Raw genomic sequence first — 18,182 nt, 5'->3', positions numbered from 1 at the left:
CACACGTATTTTAATTTCTAAATATCTATTACCATCCTACCTTCTTTTATTAAATCTAATTCAGCGTATGATAACCGCATGATTTATTCTTACGATCGATGATAAGAATTCATTCCATCGCACGATACGAATAATTTTCCACTTTCACGTTACACTCTTAATGATAAATTCAATATAATAGAATCTTCAACGATACCTCGAGATGTTCGAGTGTCGATTGTTCGTAGAACAACGAATAAAAAAGATCGTTTCATGGTAGATAAAGAGAAAAACGTTTCTTGAAAAATTTCACGACGCGATGACAGCGTGCGTCAACCGCCGTCCAATCGCGGTGACACTCTCCCTCTCTTTCTACCTCTATCTCTCCGTCTCGCTTCGTCCAACGCAAACACCGATATATCTACGCAGTTCAACAAACGAGAGATATTTTACAACTTTTATCAGTCATAAAAAATTTTTATACACTACAGTATAAAAAAATTCAATTATTAAAATTTTAATGAAACTTTACGTAAAACAATATATTAAAAAGTTGTACACAGAATAATTTATCTCTCGTTTAAAATAAATTCCTTTGGAAATATTTTTTTACTATCCCATGATAGAGATAATTATTTAAAATTTTGCCTCGTCTTCAATCATTATGAAATGAAATTATGAAATTATCCAAAGGAATAAAAATATTATTCTCCACGAAGATATTCCAGGAACATGTTAATTGTAAAATTAAAAAAAAAAAAGCGAATTATCATCACTTTTATGTACATATATATATGTATATGTTGCGCGATAAATATAATACATTGTCGAGACTGGAAATAATCAACGATAAGGAACGATCTTAGGATCTTCTCGTGGGAGAAGAGGAGAGCGTGGAAGACGAACTCGGAAGAGCGTGGATTCGCGGGCGGACTTTCACGAACGAATCACCGTTTTACATAAGAGGTTGTGCACCAAATGCATTACAGGATTTCTCGTTTCCGTTTCCCCGTTTCCTGGACCGCGCGTTGAATTAAATTAAGGATTTATTAGCCTCGACGAGCGTCGTTGATTGGGAGGACTTCTCTTAAGTACGCATTTGGGGAAATAAGGTTTTGAAAGGTTTTCTCTTCTATTTATAGATTGATAGTTTTAACGTTGCCTCAAAGCTCAAAGAGATGGCAAGATATTTGTTTTAGAAATTCTTTTTTTGTAAAAATTGCCTCTCAAAATGTTTCTGATTTTTCTTTGGAAATTCTTTCTAGATGACTTCAAGATGATTGAAAAGCTTGAAAAAAAAAAGAATTTTTGGAAATTGTATCTTAATCGTTTTGAAAATTATTCTAAAGCCTGATACACACTTGGATATATATTGTGGTCTCTTTTTTGGAAAATGTTTCTTGATGATTGTTAAGCCTAGTATACACTAAGAAATATTATAAACTTTTCTGGAAATTGTATCTTAACATTTGAAAAAGATTCTAAAGCCTGATACACACTTGGATATATATTGTGGTCTCTTTTTTGGAAAATGTTTTTTGATGATTGTTAAGCCTGATATACAAATTGAAAAAATTATAAACTTTTCTGGAAATTGTATTTTAACGTTTGAAAATGATTCTAAAGCCTGATATACATTTAACATGATTATTAAGCCTGATATTTGAAGAAATTATAAACTTTTCTGGAAATTGTATCTTAATGTTTGAAAATGATTCTAAAGCCTGATACACACTAGGAAAAATTATAAACTTTTCTGGAAATTGTATTTTAATGTTTGAAAATGATTCTAAAGCCTGATACACATTTAAGATAATTTTAAAGCCTAATACACACTTGAAGAAATTATAAACTTTTCTGGAAATTGTATCTTAAGCTTTGAAAAAAATTCTAAAGCCTAATACACACTTGAAGAAATTATAAACTTTTCTGGAAATTGTATCTTAAGCTTTGAAAAAAATTCTAAAGCCTAATACATACTTGAAGAAATTATAAACTTTTCTGGAAATTGTATCTTAACGTTTGAAAATGATTCTAAAGCCTAATACACATTTAAAATGGTTGTTGAGCCTGACACACATTTAGAAGATATTTCTTGATGACTTTAAGATGATTGTTAAGCCTGAAACACACTTGGAAATTTGAGAAAATATTTGTAAAGTTTACTACCTACCAATTTTGAAACCATTTTACTTTTTTTTTTTTTTTCAAATGAATAGGTTATTTGTAAAATTTAAATAAACGCAATGTATTCATTCAGATGATTCTTCCTGTTCTTTACTTTCACCGATCCAGTTGAAATTTGCGTGCGTAAAAAATTGATATCCTCCATCTAAAACTCCGTAACAATGCTGAAGTAACAACAATACTGAATTTAAAAGCGAGTAGTAGCAGTCTTTGCCTATCTCCGTGATAGTGAAATCGTTCCTTCTCTCATTATTCGATCTCGTTTTACAATCTCGCGGTTCATAAATCTTGTTCCCCCCCCCCCCCCGAGATTTCGCTAATAAAATCTTGAAGAAGTTGGAGGTGAGAAGACAATACGAGATTCAACGAACTGGATGAATCGTTCTCAATGAACCAAGATCTTCAAACGATTAATGCAGTGAAAAGATTGATCCATGCCTTATTTTCAATTAATAGTAACATAAGTGCTATTATATAAAAAAAAAAAATTATTCAAATTTTTTTTTACCAAAAATAATTTAATTTTATAAATAATAATTATAATAATATAAATATATTATATAATATATAAAATATATAAAATAATAATTTTTTTAATTTAATAATAAAAAAAAATTCAATTCGTATATAGAAATATTTTTATCGTAAAAGTATTCAAATTCACGTATTTCCTTTTCCTTGTCAAAAATACAAAAAATATTTAATTTAAAAATAAGAAAAAAAATTCAAATCGTTTATCATAAAAATATGTAAAAAGTTACAGTACTTCGTACCTTGTTTCCAAGAAATTAAATTTCTTCCAATGAGATCGAAAGAATTATCTACACTACACAGTAAGAGTAGACGAAAAAATTGCACTCTTTATATATATTCGTTTCACAAATCGGTGAAATACCGCGAGAGGAGGCGGAAAAATCGGAAGAGGGACGAGAGAAGTTGGGCGAGTTTCACGAATTCCTCGCGAGGAACGCATCGAGGGGAAAAGCGGGCGGTGAAAGTCGGCCCGTGGCCGTATTGCACGAGGCAAATTGTATTCATTTGTATTTTCGATTCGAGCCGGTTGCGAGCCACCACGCAGGGAATATTTTACAAGGGGATAATATAATAATAAAAGAAAGCGTCTTCGTCAAATCGACGAAGATGAAGAAAAGCTCTCTTGAAAGCTCCGTCGCTTTTTCCAACGTTCGATGTCTCCGTGCGGTGGAAACGTTTCGAGAAATTTGAGAAATTCGCGCGAATGTAAGTTTCGAAGAAGAAGGATTTAAACCGTCTCCCAAACGAACTTACCCAACTCTCTCGTTTCATCAGAGATTATTTTTAGAATTTATATAGTTGTGCAATGTCGAGAGTTTCTAAACAATTCCCGTTTCATTTTATGGATATTAATTAAATACCGGTAAAAATATCAAATGGCTTGTACATTTTGCATACGTGTATCGAATTACATATTTTTTAATAATCATCTAAGAATCCCATTCAAACAGTTAATAATGTATTTATACAAATTTTATCGTCGTACGAGATTAATTAAATTATGTTTTTTCCCCCCCTTTCATTTTATAGCAGTATTAATCAATCTTTTCAACAAGTGATAAAAGAATCGATTAAAATGGAATGAAAAAAAAAATGTTAATGAACATCTCGTGTCGCGTAATTATATTATAAGGGGGAAGGGAAAAAAATCGAAGAAAAATTATTACAAAATTTTCCTCGATTGTTTTCCTCCGCTTCTCTCGTAATCGCCATCGTAATCTCGAAGAAAACTAGTTGGAGATCTCTTGCTTATTCCTTATGACACGAACCCAAACAAGCAGAGAACCGGATTCATGGTGTGCATAACGTGCGTAATTGATAATTGATCGTTCACGCGTAATACTTTGCGTGCAATTAGAAAGCAACACGTATGAAGGCCCCTAATAATATGTTTATATTAATAATAATAACCGGAAGTGAATTGGTGGCTAGCTTCAATTTTACGATAGCTTTCATTTTTCAGTTTATTAATATTCATATTCACATTGAATCATACTCACACGTGGCCATTTATCATGCTATCTTTTTCTTCCTCCTTATCGATATTTTTTTTAATTTAAACTTATTTATCGTGTTATTAATTAAATCTAAATGGAACAGATACTTTTTTATTTTTTTTGAGTTTTCAGAAAGTTTGAAAAGAAAGTTCAATCAACTTAACACCTGATCTAACCTGATTTCGTATACGTATACGTATACCTAAGAGATTCCACATCTTATTTTTTATGTTTAGAAAAATTCTGTTTTGAAAGTTTCAAGATAATTTAAATATCGATTTAAAATTCCAAAATAAAGTTCAATGAGAAAGTTTCAACAGAACGTTAATGAGTAGCGACTAATTTTATAGGTTATGTGATTACACTTTTCGAGCACTGTATATTCGAGCACGTATATTTTGAAAAAAAATATTTATTCATATAAATTAGATAATGGAAAAATCTCACTTATATCGCTTCGTTAAAACGTTTTAGACGTTTACTTCACAATTTGTCAGTTTTATCATTTCATTTATGAAAATATTTTGCAATTTATTTTATATAATGAATATTTTGCTCGTTAATAACCGAGAAATTATCGCAATTAATTTAGAAAAAAAAGAGGAGAAAACTTTGATACTGTGTAGATAGAATTCTTTACTTATTTATTAAATCACTTCACATATTTCACGAAATATAAACAATATACCCGATCGATGTAGCAACGAAATGGAAACACAGCATAAAGAATTTCACACGTAACAATGCCTGTTATGTATACATATGCGCGCGCACATTGTACAAATCATGTAATCGAACCGTGTATAATCGATGCCAAGAAACATCGATCAAATCGAGAAACAAGATGGACGTCGTTTCACGAACGATACTTGACCACGTTTGTAACAGCTTTGGTTACGTTACGTACTTTGCCTTGTTTCCAGACCAGTGGCTCGATCCCACGCTCAACAACGGATTTATAACGCGCGATTTAATATTTACAGTTAATTGCACTATCGGGTGGACGTTTCAGAAAAAGGAATCGTTCTTTGTTTTAGAAAAGATTCTCGATCCATTTCAAAAGAGATTAGATTGACTTTTCAGAATTTTGAGTTTCGAGATTTTGTTGATAGAAAGGAACGATCGTTTGATTTCAGCGTTGCATTCAGTTTTAAGCTTTTTTAAAATTTGTTTTTAAACACGGTTAAAGATTTCGAAGTGAATTCTGCGAACATTACACGTCTCGATACAAGATGGATTTTATTAAAATTGTATTGATCGAATTATAAAACTTTTATAAAATAATTGATGAGATTTGGTTCTATAATAAAAATTGCTCGATATTAAAGAATCATATTGGTTTTTTTCTTTTTATAAATAGAATTATATAGATAGAAGAGATCATCTTAACCTTTCTTATATAAATCTCTATTCTATAAATATTCTTGTTTTACGTTTATTAGTTAATAGCTTTCGAAATAAGTATCCATAAAGATTAACGATCATAATTACATAAATGTATATTTTTTTTTATGATGTTTATTCGAAATATTAATCATATAAGTAATACATCTTGTTTTTATGAATATTCATTTTATCACGGATCGAAGTGTTCACTCATGACGGTTTATTATTTTGTTACAACAGCGCGTTAACATTTTTACGACAAACAATTTGAAACGAGGAGAAACGTGTATTGAACAACTTTCTTTCTTTTATTCGAAATTCGTAGGCAGTCCCATCATAGATAGTGATGCTAAACGTGATGGTGGTCACGTATTGCTTGCAGACATTTCACAACACGAATAAATTCTCTTCTAAAAATTAATGCTAATTTTATGTGAATTAATTTCTTAATACCGTTTGAAAAATATTCGGCCTAATAACTTGGCAAATAACAATTTGTCATGTTCTAAAATTAATTCTAACTTTTAAAAAAGTTCTAGATTTTCTATCGAAAAAATTTCTAATTATTAATATTATTTGCGATAAATAAGGAAGATCAATCTCACAATTTCCAAAAATCTTAAACATTCAACAACATTCTATTTTATTATTATCTCCAATTTTCTTTCAATTTCCACCTTTTAATAAAATAAAACAGAAAAAACATCGCACAATCCTATAATCCCCTTCTAAAAATTTCCAAAAAACCACTTTCTATTTTTAAATTCCTTTTACTTTTAATCAAGAAACAAATCAATCCCTTCCCAAAAATGCTTTAAGAAATTCCTAACCTCACTTTTAATCAAGAAACAAATCAATCCTTTCCCAAAAATGCTTTAAGAAATTCCTAATCTCACTTTCCCTCTCTTCCGAAAAAACAAAACAAAACAAAATTATACAATCCAATCACAAAATCGAGCGCATAAAACATCTTCCTTCTCGGTTAAAGAAAAAGGAAGAAGCGGCCAGGAACTGGACAATGTGACGCGCAACGTTAACGCCGGTGTGCAAGCACCAGTTGTTACCACATTGTCAGGGGGGATATAGTATCCACGATAGGTAACCACAGGAAGAGAATACTTTCACTGCCAAACGTACGGTTGGGAGCCTTGGAGAAGGACGAGAAAACACTGGACTACAAGCATCGACGACTGTTAGGCCAGACGGATAAGGACGGTGAGAGTGAAACGAGTTAGGCACAGCCTGGGCACGCGACTATTCTCTCTATCGTTTTTCCTTGTTTGACGATCGTTGAACGAAACCACGGCGTTCGAAAATCGATCCTCTTTTGTGTTCCGTTTCAAAGAAATCGGAGAAAAGTAGTTCACGTTCCAATCGTTTGGAATTTAGTTACCGACCGATTCACTTTTGAAGAAGGAGGAAAAGAAGGAGAAAGAATCGATCGAGAAATTTAGGAAGAGATTTTTTTTGGGAGATGGGAAGAGAATCGAGGTAAGAGTTTAAAATTGTGTTATCCTTTATTTTGCATCGGATTGATTTGGAGAATGGAAAAATTTTGGAAAGATTTCATCATAGTGAAGAATGGAAAATGTTTTTTATCGTGAACAATGTGAATGTTTTATTAAGAGTGAAAGAATTGAAATGTATTTTGATTATGGTGGTAAAGTTGTTGAACAAATTTCTTTTTTTAGAATTTTTGAAAATTTTGATAAGACAAAATTCTGTGTATTGGGTGATAACGGGGAAATTATTTTTGCTTACGCGATGATTATTATTCAATAGATCTAGAGGAAATTGAGTGACGAAGATTTTGACATATTACAAAAATCTATGAATGATTTATATAATTATAATTTATCGTTATCTAATGATTATTACGAAGAAATATTATACGCGAAATACGTGTGCTTCGACCAAGAAAAAGAAAATTGTTAAATTATCTAACAAATACATCACGAATCATGATCGATTAAATCGATTTTCAATTTTTAAACGTTAAAGTATCAAATATTAGAATGAATTAAATATTGAAAAATGATAATAAATTTATATATAAATGCATTAAAAATATTCACATTTTTCATCATTAAAAAAATTAAAAATTATTTAAACGAAAATGTAGATACGTATAATTTCAAATTTGAATTTTTATTGAAATATGAATGAAATCGAATATGAAATTGTAAAATTAAAAAAAATATATAATTTTCAAAAATAATTTTAAATATCAATTATTTTTGTAATTCATAAATTTATAAAATAACATATAAGTATTACGTCTATCTTTTCGCTTGAAATATTTCAGATTTTCGATTTCAAGATATATTACGTAGCTTATGCAATAAAATTCATGTAAAATTAGATCAACTTTCTTAGATTCTTTTTTTTTTTTTAATATTACGAATCGAATTAATGCATTTCCAAGAAAAAAATAAAAATAAAAATACAAAGTATGTAAAAATAAAGGAAAGTGAACAAAAGAAAAAAATAAAATAAACGATCGTATAATATAAATTATTTTATTCACATTTCATTCACAGAGAAAGGTAAAAAAAAATTTGAAAGACACACAATAGATCAATTTCTAAAAGGAAAAGGAAAGTAAAAAGTAAATTAAATTTAGAAACAGAATATAAATTAAATAAAAATAAAAAATACTTTTACAAATCTCACGTAATTTTTTACTTACTTTCAAAAGCACCCTTACTCAAGACAGCACGTCAATAAGATTTTCATCTTAATGGATGAAAGAAAAAAAAAATTCAACCGTATATTAACTTTACTCATTCTCATTACTCAATTATCTTACTTCCACCGTCATTTAAAAGAAAGAAAGTCACGCGAATTTCAGTTACATAATTTCGCAAAAAATTTTCTCATTTTAATGTTTCAAAATATTTTTGTAGTGAAAACAATTTTAACATTATATTTATTATTATATTTTTTATCACTATGCGTATTTTTTAACAAATATTTTTGTTACATAAACATGATTTTATCTCGAGCAATGTTGAATGAATTGTTAATTAAATTGAAATAACTTTATACAATACAACATTGGTTATGTCTACACATGAAACACATGAAACCTCTGAATGTTGAATGCCGTGTTTACATTAAGCAAGTTTTGACCGTGACGTTTAATGTAAACACCGCCTTTAGTATACACATACTTTCGTGAAGCAAATAATTTTAAATTCCTCTAATTTCTAAAGCTGCGCTTACTCGATCGATTCGTTTAAAATCTCATCGAAATTAAATTTCAATTGAATAATAAAAATACAATAATGCTCGCTTTAATATCTGCAATATGAATCTTATCCGACTTTTATAAAATCATACGAGAGAAAAGAAAGTGAATATAAGTTAAACGTCCAATTCTGTTTAAATTAGGTTACGTAATTTTTTTTAGGTTAGATTTATCTCGTATAATTTCAATCCAAAATTCGATTTCGACAATTTGTAAATTCAAAATCGAGCGAAGAAAGAAAATAAGTGTAAATTAAATAAAAGATTTTCAATTCATTTAAATTAGGTTAGGTTTTACTTCAAGATTTTGTTTCTAAAAATCGGTAGAAATAATGATGAACGTTAAAATGAGCGCTACTATAAGGAAAGAAAATTTATGATAAATGAAGATTTCTTGATCTGAAAATGGTAAAGTGATCGTTAAATTTTTGACGAAGTTTGCCTCGTTTCGAATGAAGAAACCCTCACTCAATAGGAAACGCAGGAGCTGTCTCTCTTTTGCCGAAAGAAAAATTAACTCGATTCTGAACTGAGAACTTACGTGATTCTGTTTTCGATCGATGCAACTCTCTTACCTGAAACAAAAAAAAAAGAAAAAAAAATAGGATACGTATGTATCATCGTCGGTTTTTCAATCGTTAAACGTGTGGTTTTGAAATCTCGTTCAATGGAATTATATTAATGTCTCTATTACACGGTGAACGATTTCGATAAGAAACGAGTTGCACGTTGTATCGATTTTCCTATAAATGTGCATGTGCATAAAGGATTTATGGTTTCTGTCGCGAGTCAATGGAATAGCGGAGATAGTAATATTTATGATTTATTATTTTTTTAGAATTTATAGGAAGGAAAGGATATATATGATCAAGTAAATTGATGTTAAAAGTTTTATTTTTCTAAATAATAATTATCACTATTAAACTTTTTCCTACGAGTTTTATAAACTTGACTAGTTTTAATATGAAGTAAAATTGAGGTTATAAATCTTTGAAATTCACTATTGAAGTTTATATTATGTAATTTTAACAAAATGAAATCATCGTTTATATCAATCTTTAAAAAATATAATTTGTAATCTTTTTTTAATCATTATGTAACGAATATTTTATTTATATCCAATAAAAAAGAATTATGATTGATAAATAAATTCTAATTTAATTTGAAACCTTGAGATTAATAAGATGTAGAAAAATAATAAACTCAAGTTACATGTATATAAATAATAAATAATAAAAATACAAATAACATAATCAATTAAATTGATATTGATTCTTTAAGAAATAAAAGTTCTTTTCTTAAATTCTGATATTGAATTCAATATTATATAATTTAAATCCAATTATTCCTGCAATAAAAAATCATTTGTAAACTTAAAGTTACAAACACCGGAGGCATAAACGTAATGATTACATTATCGATTCAGACGTAACAGCCTGCTTCCGATCAAACTTGTAATTTCAACAAGGAAAAGTTCCAGCAACACAGCTTCCGCACCGCTTTCTTACACGATGCACAAATTATACGGGGGCAGAAACAACGTTTTCTCTCTTTCACCATTGTCTATCCACAAGAATCGATGTTCTCTAATTTATTTATTTTTCATATTTCTCGACCATATTCTTTTTCTTCTTAATTTTTTCTCTTTCTCTCTCTTTTAATTTTCTTCCAACGACCAAGAATCGCGCAAACCACGCGTTTTCAATAGCGAATGCGACGGATTTAAAAACTTTCTCGCGTTTTTTTTTCCCTCAACTATGGAAAACATGAATTCCTTCGTGACTGGGCGTATGATGGAAATGATATTTTAAGCGTTTTCTCTTCGAAGCAAATGCATGCAATAAGGTTTTTTTTATCAAGAGTTTAATATGTTCGAACGTGTACGAATAGTTTTCATTTGCGTGTGGTTTCTAGTATAATTGTCCGTGTTCAATTTTATTATTTGGCTCAACAAGAGAAGTTGGTTTGGAAGATTGATTTAAAAACAAATCCTCTTATTTTTTTTCTTTTTTCCAGAGATTATTGCATTGTTTCTGTTAATAACTGAAACGAAAAATTTTTACATTTTATATTTCATTTTCTCTTATTTCTATATAAAAAAGAATATATTTTATAGATTTTAATGAGATGTGTTGTTAAATATAATCATTTTTCCCTATATAACTATCATTCAGTCTTAGAGATATCTTAAATTCCGTTATAATATCCAAGAGATAGAGTGAAACTAAAACATACCTCAGGCATTGTGAACTTAACCTAATTTGATCTTAACTAAACTAAATTTCAACTAAATTTCAAGTCAGAAAGTCTTAAAGAATATAACGTTAAAAATATAAGCAAAAACTTCAAAATTTTATAATATAATTAATTTAATTATAATTTTTTTTTAATTTTTCATGCTATATTTATTATATAAGAATATATATAACAGATTTCGTATCATTATCAACAATATATTTATCCATTCAATTATATTAATTACATGACAATTACACATGAGTTGATTTTTTAACAATAAATTTTTTATTAAATAGATAAAATGACTGAGAGAAAAAAAAAGAATTTGAAAAGTTATCTCGTAATAGAAAAAGTGAAATCTATAAATTTCAGGTTAATTTGAAGTTTGTGCGATTTCAAAGAATTATTTTATAGAAAAAAAATCTGTGTCACCTATATTAAAGAAAAATCTCTTCTCGAGCAATTTACAACCTTACCATTTATCTACTGTGAAAACCTACAAAGACTTATTCCAGAACCTATTAACCCAAATAAAGTGGTGATCGATTCTCATACACTCTCGACCACACTTCACTACATCAGCAATGGTTCGAACTCGTTAATTGTTACAACAATCCTTTTGATTACACGTCTCTCTGCAACAGTGTTTCATAATCCAAAACGAGTATTATTCTATGAAATCGTATTGAACATCAAGGCGAGAACTCTGTGGGCAAGCGTAATACAATTTCCATGCTGATTTAAAAATTAATAATAGATGGTTATTCTTGAAATGAAAAATTAGAAGGCCCAGAATTATTTTTCAAGTTTTTCCAAATCTTGCCTTATTCACATTTGTGCCTTATTCACAACATTATACATCGTGGATTAAAATTTAGAGACGATGAAGAGGTTAGGTTAGATTTAATTATAGAGGATTAAAAATCTGAAATGAAAAATATATAATTTTAAAATAAGATAAAAAAATTACATAAAAGTAAGTAAAGTAAAAGTGAATAAAATTAAAATTGAATTGTATTATATAATATATGTATAAAATGAATATTTGTGAATGGTGAAAATCTTCAAGATAATTTCACACTTTTTAAGTGAAACATTATTTATTTCTTCAATTCAAATACGCAAATATTCTTTTAATTGGCATAAAATTAAAAAATTTATTATTTTTAAAAGATTTTCAATAAAAAAATTCTCATCATTTGACATAATTATTGATTTACGTTTCTTGAATTTTCTTACTAAAAAATTACTAAAAAAAAAAATCATGAATTTAATAATTTTTAAAAACTTTATTAATTAATTTAAATAACAATATAATCACAGAAAAAGTATCTTATTAAAAAATAAAAATGTTTTTCTATTCTTTCGTTTACCTTAGCATTTATTCGAACCACTAATCAATAATAGTTATCAACAGGTATTTTGTATAAAGAAAAGAATTAAAAAGAAAAGAAAAACAAGGCTAAGCTTTTCGACAAAAATTATTTACTTTCCTTTGTAAATGTCACAATTAATTTATGTCACAACTAGGAAGATTTTGTTCTCACGACAAAAGTCAGGAATATTTGAAACGCAAGAAAGGCAGAGAGTATACGTAATATCCTCTATGAAGGAAGGAAACGAGCAATGACAGAAGTTTACGCCAGCGCAACACTTTCACCTTTCCCTGTTATGAGATCACCATCTCACTTATTCTATTGGCAAACACATAAATTCGTTAATTTTCTGCTCAAACGCGAGAATTATAGTAACCGCTTCGTTAACCGGCTTAGATTTTACTTTAAGATCTCTAGATTAGGTAGGATCAGGGTTGCCACCTTATTATAAGTATAAGCCCTGAATGTCGTGAATTGCCATATTAGAGATTTTAATTAAAACCCTAAAACGGAATAATAATAATGAAATATAATGCGTTTAATTAATAACGATATTATTCTGTGTGAAAATTATTAAAAAAAATTTTAAACGTGAAAAAGATAATGAAATAATGAATAAAATATTGTATCTTTTTTTTTCTTGAATAATAATTAAAGTATTTTTATTATAAATTAATAAAATTTAAATAATTATAAATGGTTTTCTTAATTTAATAATAATAATTGGAAATTTAATAATTACTATTTTATTATCGATTAAATATAATTTTTATCAGTTTTTTTTCCAAAAATATAGATCTATTTCAAAATTTTCAAAAATTAAATAATTGTGGATATGATTTTAGGTTTTTTATAATTTTTCTGATCGATTATAACAAAAAATCTATTAGAACACAATAGAATGCTAATACAGATTATAATATAATTTTCAAAATATTTACTAATTATTTAATATTATAATATTGTATATATTGCTAAAAAAAAAAAATAAAAATAACTTTTTCGAAGATTAATCTAGATAAAAAAACTATCCATTAAATCAATCAGACATTCTTTTCTTGAAAGCCCAATTAGAATTCAATATTTTTTCAACTTTTCTTCTTTCCTTCCGATAGGATTAATATATTGTATCCAAATGAGATCTAGCGCGTTGATTACCACCTATTTGCTTTCTCTTGCTCAATGAGAAAACGCTAAACAGCATTCGAAAGTCAGAGATTAAATAGAGATCGTTTACCTGGTTAGTACTTTTTTTCATGATAACAATCGTTTTTAATTGGTGCTCTGATTAATATGATATTGATATATCGCCAATTACATTACTTTGTCAGACAATCAAAGAAATTAGTAAATGAACATTTTTCTTTCACTTTTCCATATTTTACATGTATATATAATGTTTTGTTATTTATGAAACTTTTTATTTATTAGACTTTATAGCAAAAAGAGAATTAATTCATTTTGTAAAAATTTTAGGAAAATTAAAAATGTTTATAATTGTCGATGATTTGTGTACCAAAATATTAAAAAAATAATTAAATAATCTTTGTTAAACGATTAAACATATAATTTATTGATTATTGACGTATTTGTTTTATTAATAAAAAATATTTTATAATATTTCAAGTTTTAAAATCTATAATAAATTTCGCGCAATGTGATTATTTTTATAAATTATTACACACAAGATAATTCAAAAATTTAATATACCTTTCTTTTATTGTAAAATTGTCAATTTTCTTTTAATATTCCTTTTCGAATAATTACATTAATAATTTTACTGTCAAAAAAAAATACATCTTATCTCAAATCTTATTTTAAACTTTCTGCTAAAATTCCAAAAAATTCTTCGTCAAAATCTGTCGATTAAATCCAATTTTATCTACTTACAGAAATAATCCCCATGAATAAATTACAAGAATCATCAAAAACGCGATGAAGAACATAAATCTCTACGTGTCGTTCAAAGTACATCGTATTCAGAAGATCGGTATCCGGCCACCAGATATTGGTTCACGATAAAATCGGGAGGCGTGATGACATATAACCAAAATCAAAAATATTTTTCAAACACCTGCCAATTGATGAAGAATGGTTCTCAGCGCGATCGTAGTTGCATCAGCTTTGAAAGGAGCCTTGAGCCTCATAGGCACGAGTCTCTGGTTAATTCCACTGTTGATAGCAGGCCTATCTTACTATCGATACGATCAATTAGATCCAGAGAGCCGACCAATCGACAGATATCCTCTTTATCCGGAATACGACTTTATCGTCGTGGGTGGTGGGTCAGCCGGGGCCGTTGTAGCCAACAGATTGTCAGAAATACCGAAATGGAACGTCCTTTTGCTCGAGGCTGGCCCGGATGAGAACGAAGTGACGGACGTGCCTTCATTGGCAGCATATCTTCAACTGACGAAAATCGATTGGAAATACAAAACAGAACCCACAGGCAGAGCTTGTTTGGCTATGAAAGATGGCCGCTGCAACTGGCCTCGAGGCAAAGTACTAGGTGGCTCTAGTGTCCTCAATTACATGCTCTACGTAAGAGGAAACAGACATGATTACGATCACTGGGAATCGATGGGTAATCCTGGTTGGGGATACGACCAGGCGCTCTACTATTTCAAAAAATCGGAAGATAATAGGAATCCATACCTGCAGAAGAGTCCATATCACTCGACAGGTGGTTATTTGACCGTGCAAGAATCACCGTGGAAAACTCCTTTGGTAGTGGCGTTTGTTCAAGCGGGAACGGAAATAGGATACGAGAATAGAGACATAAACGGAGAACGGCAAACAGGTTTCATGATAGCTCAAGGCACGATTCGCAGAGGCAGCAGGTGTTCCACTGCTAAAGCTTTTCTAAGACCGATCAGACTGCGCAGGAACATTCACACTGCCATGAACTGTCACGTGACTAGGATACTCATAGACCCTATAGCGATGAGAGCAACTGGTGTCGAATTCGTGAGGGACGGGCGCAGACAAATAGTGCGGGCAAGGAAGGAAGTGATCTTATCGGCAGGGGCGATCAACAGCGCGCAAATCTTGATGTTATCCGGAATAGGACCCAAAGAGCACCTGCGTCATATAGGAATACCAGTGATCAAAGATCTTCGAGTAGGCGATAATTTGCAAGATCACGTAGGTATGGGTGGTCTTACGTTTCTCATAGATAAACCTGTAGCAATCGTTCAAGATAGATTTCAAGCAGCTGCCATAACTATGCATTATGTGGCCAATGGCAGAGGACCGATGACCACTCTAGGTGGCGTTGAGGGTTATGCTTTCGTCAACACGAAATATGCGAATCGATCCATCGATTATCCGGACATACAATTGCATATGGCGCCGGCATCCATCAGTTCGGACGCTGGTGCTCAAGTTAGAAAGGTTCTGGGTATAACCGACGAAGTTTACGATACTGTGTTCAAACCTATATCGAACAAGGACGCGTGGACTATTATGCCTCTTTTGTTGAGGCCTAAATCGAGAGGCACAGTCAGGTTACGTAGCTCTAATCCGTTTCACAGCCCGTTAATCAATGCTAATTACTTCTCCGATCCGATAGATATCGCCACTTTGGTCGAAGGTGCCAAAATCGCAATGAGAATCAACGAGGCTAAAGTGTTCAAGCAATTCGGATCAAGAGTTCATAGAATTAAAGTGCCCGGGTGTAAGCATTTGAATTTTGCTTCGGACGCGTATTGGGAGTGCCATATTCGGCATATCTCTATGACAATTTATCATCCAGTTGGAACGGCAAAAATGGGCCCTTCGAGTGATCCTACCGCGGTCGTCGATCCTAAATTGAGAGTATACGGTGTTAGAGGATTGAGGGTGATCGATGCGTCGATCATGCCCACTATTTCCAGCGGAAATACGAATGCACCGGTAATTATGATAGGGGAGAAAGGGGCTGATCTCGTGAAGAACGATTGGTTGGCGATAGAAAGTGCGAGAAATTGACGGATTTGAGCAGTTGCTTTGATTTTGTGATTAAGATAGATATCGTTTGTTGATAGGTTAATTAAACTTTGTTGGTTAAAGAGTCGAGCAAAAATTTGCGACGACTCCTGTGATTGTGATATGTTGAGTGTACATATTTTGTGTATATAAAATTTTTTATTAAATTAATCGTAAGATTGTTGTTAAGATCTGATAGCAACAGAATCAAATAAAAGTGAAAAATGAAAAATTTCATTCATGTTCGTGTTGATTAAGTGAAAACATTTTTGGATGAATTGAACGAATTTTAAACAATACTCTAAATGTCGATACAGATAAAATTATCATTGACATTAAAAAAGATTTAAAAAAGATTTTTAAAAAATAATGAAACAGGTGCATTTAAAAAAATTTAAAAATTAAAATTAATAAATTAATAAATTACGTGCGATGTGATTTGCCTTGAGTTATAATAACATGTTCTAAGAAAATAAGACAAAAAAGAAAAATTTTATAGAGAAAAGATATATTAAGAAAAATATATCTTTTTTTAAAATTCAAACGTCAAGTTTAATTTGTTAAATGTTAATTTTTTATATAAATAATATCGATCGTTCTTTTTTGTCTTTTCAGTACATAATATCAAATTAAATTTACAAAATGTATATTTTCTTTCTCAGGTGAAGATGTATCAATCATGTGCCATAGTTTGTTGCATAACTTATAGATTTTCTTTACGCGTAAAATAAAAAATCAATGATTATATATTTTTTTACGTAACTTTTTCATCAATTTCTTTATCATCCATTTGTTGCAAAAAAATATTGATGTAAATCATACAGAAAAAAAAAATAAAAAAAAAATTTCCAAATTGTATTCTTTAAATTTTAATTTGAAATCTTAATTATTCAATTATATCGTTCTTGCAGCAAATGGACGATACAAATTTAAATTTATAAAAGAATATATGAACAATAATAGATAATAATTTTTGAGAATGCAGAGTACAATTTAAAATATGCATCAAAAGATAGTGAAACTTGAATCCAAATATTCCTAGATATGTATATTTTAGAACAATAAGAATGCATCAGAGAAGAATGTATTTGATGAAAATAAAAATGCAATGCATCAACAATATTATTGAGAAATACTTATTTATACATCATTAATCAAAATATTGAAAAATCCTTTAAAAAAATTGAAACAATCATGAATTTTACAATATTGAATTTATATTGACACTGAAAAATATTGTTTTGATAACATTAATATTTATTAAATATTCTAAAATATATTCTAAAATAAAAATATTCTAATAACTCTAACTAAATTACACGAAATAATTTACTGAAGAGGATTCATCCATCACATGAATTATTTAATAAATAATATTAATTAATCATTATATGAAAATACAAGAAAAAAAAACCCAAATCGGAAATTCAAAAAATTATAAAACTTTGAAAATATATACATACGCAATTTTTTTTTTTTTTTTTTTGGTATCAGAAATCTTTTTCAAAAAGATAAAATCAACACTATAAAAATTCACTTATTCTTCGTCTTTATATTATTACAAAAAGAAATGACTCTACATAATATCAGAATATGAATTTAAAAAAATGTCATCCTCATAACAATTATGAATCGTAAACAACGATATATTATTGATATCTATTCACCTTGTATTTGAATTTGAATGATCGTTAAAAATCGTTAAATATATCCATGAATATATTCATGAATGCTATTAATTCTCATGTCATTATACGTATGATATTTGAAT

The 18,182-nt window shown here is 29.3% G+C and overlaps 2 protein-coding genes and 1 long non-coding RNA gene across 5 annotated transcripts in view; 1 reads left to right on the top strand and 2 right to left on the bottom strand.

The window, feature by feature from the left end:
• LOC726243 (flotillin-2) overlaps window positions 1-18,182 on the bottom strand; it is a 96,804-nt gene that overhangs the window by 64,337 nt on the left and 14,285 nt on the right. The window lies entirely within an intron of this gene.
• Window positions 6,292-17,533, top strand: LOC410744 (glucose dehydrogenase [FAD, quinone]). The gene is made up of 2 exons (XM_003250519.4): window positions 6,292-7,073; window positions 14,338-17,533. Exon 2 carries the CDS (start codon window positions 14,537-14,539, stop codon window positions 16,412-16,414), a length of 1,878 nt encoding a protein of 625 aa, XP_003250567.1. The 5' UTR covers window positions 6,292-7,073; window positions 14,338-14,536; the 3' UTR covers window positions 16,415-17,533.
• LOC113219271 lies at window positions 10,468-12,994 on the bottom strand. Its single transcript, XR_003306160.1, has 3 exons — window positions 12,443-12,994; window positions 11,546-11,994; window positions 10,468-10,874 (listed from the first exon to the last, which is right to left on the bottom strand). It is a non-coding gene; the product is annotated as an uncharacterized LOC113219271 (long non-coding RNA).

This window comes from Apis mellifera, linkage group LG1 (genome assembly GCF_003254395.2).
Source record: "Apis mellifera strain DH4 linkage group LG1, Amel_HAv3.1, whole genome shotgun sequence".
Lineage (NCBI taxonomy): Eukaryota > Metazoa > Arthropoda > Insecta > Hymenoptera > Apidae > Apis > Apis mellifera.
The sequence above is the reverse complement of the archived record's forward strand: the minus strand, read 5'-3'. Positions and strand labels throughout refer to the sequence as shown.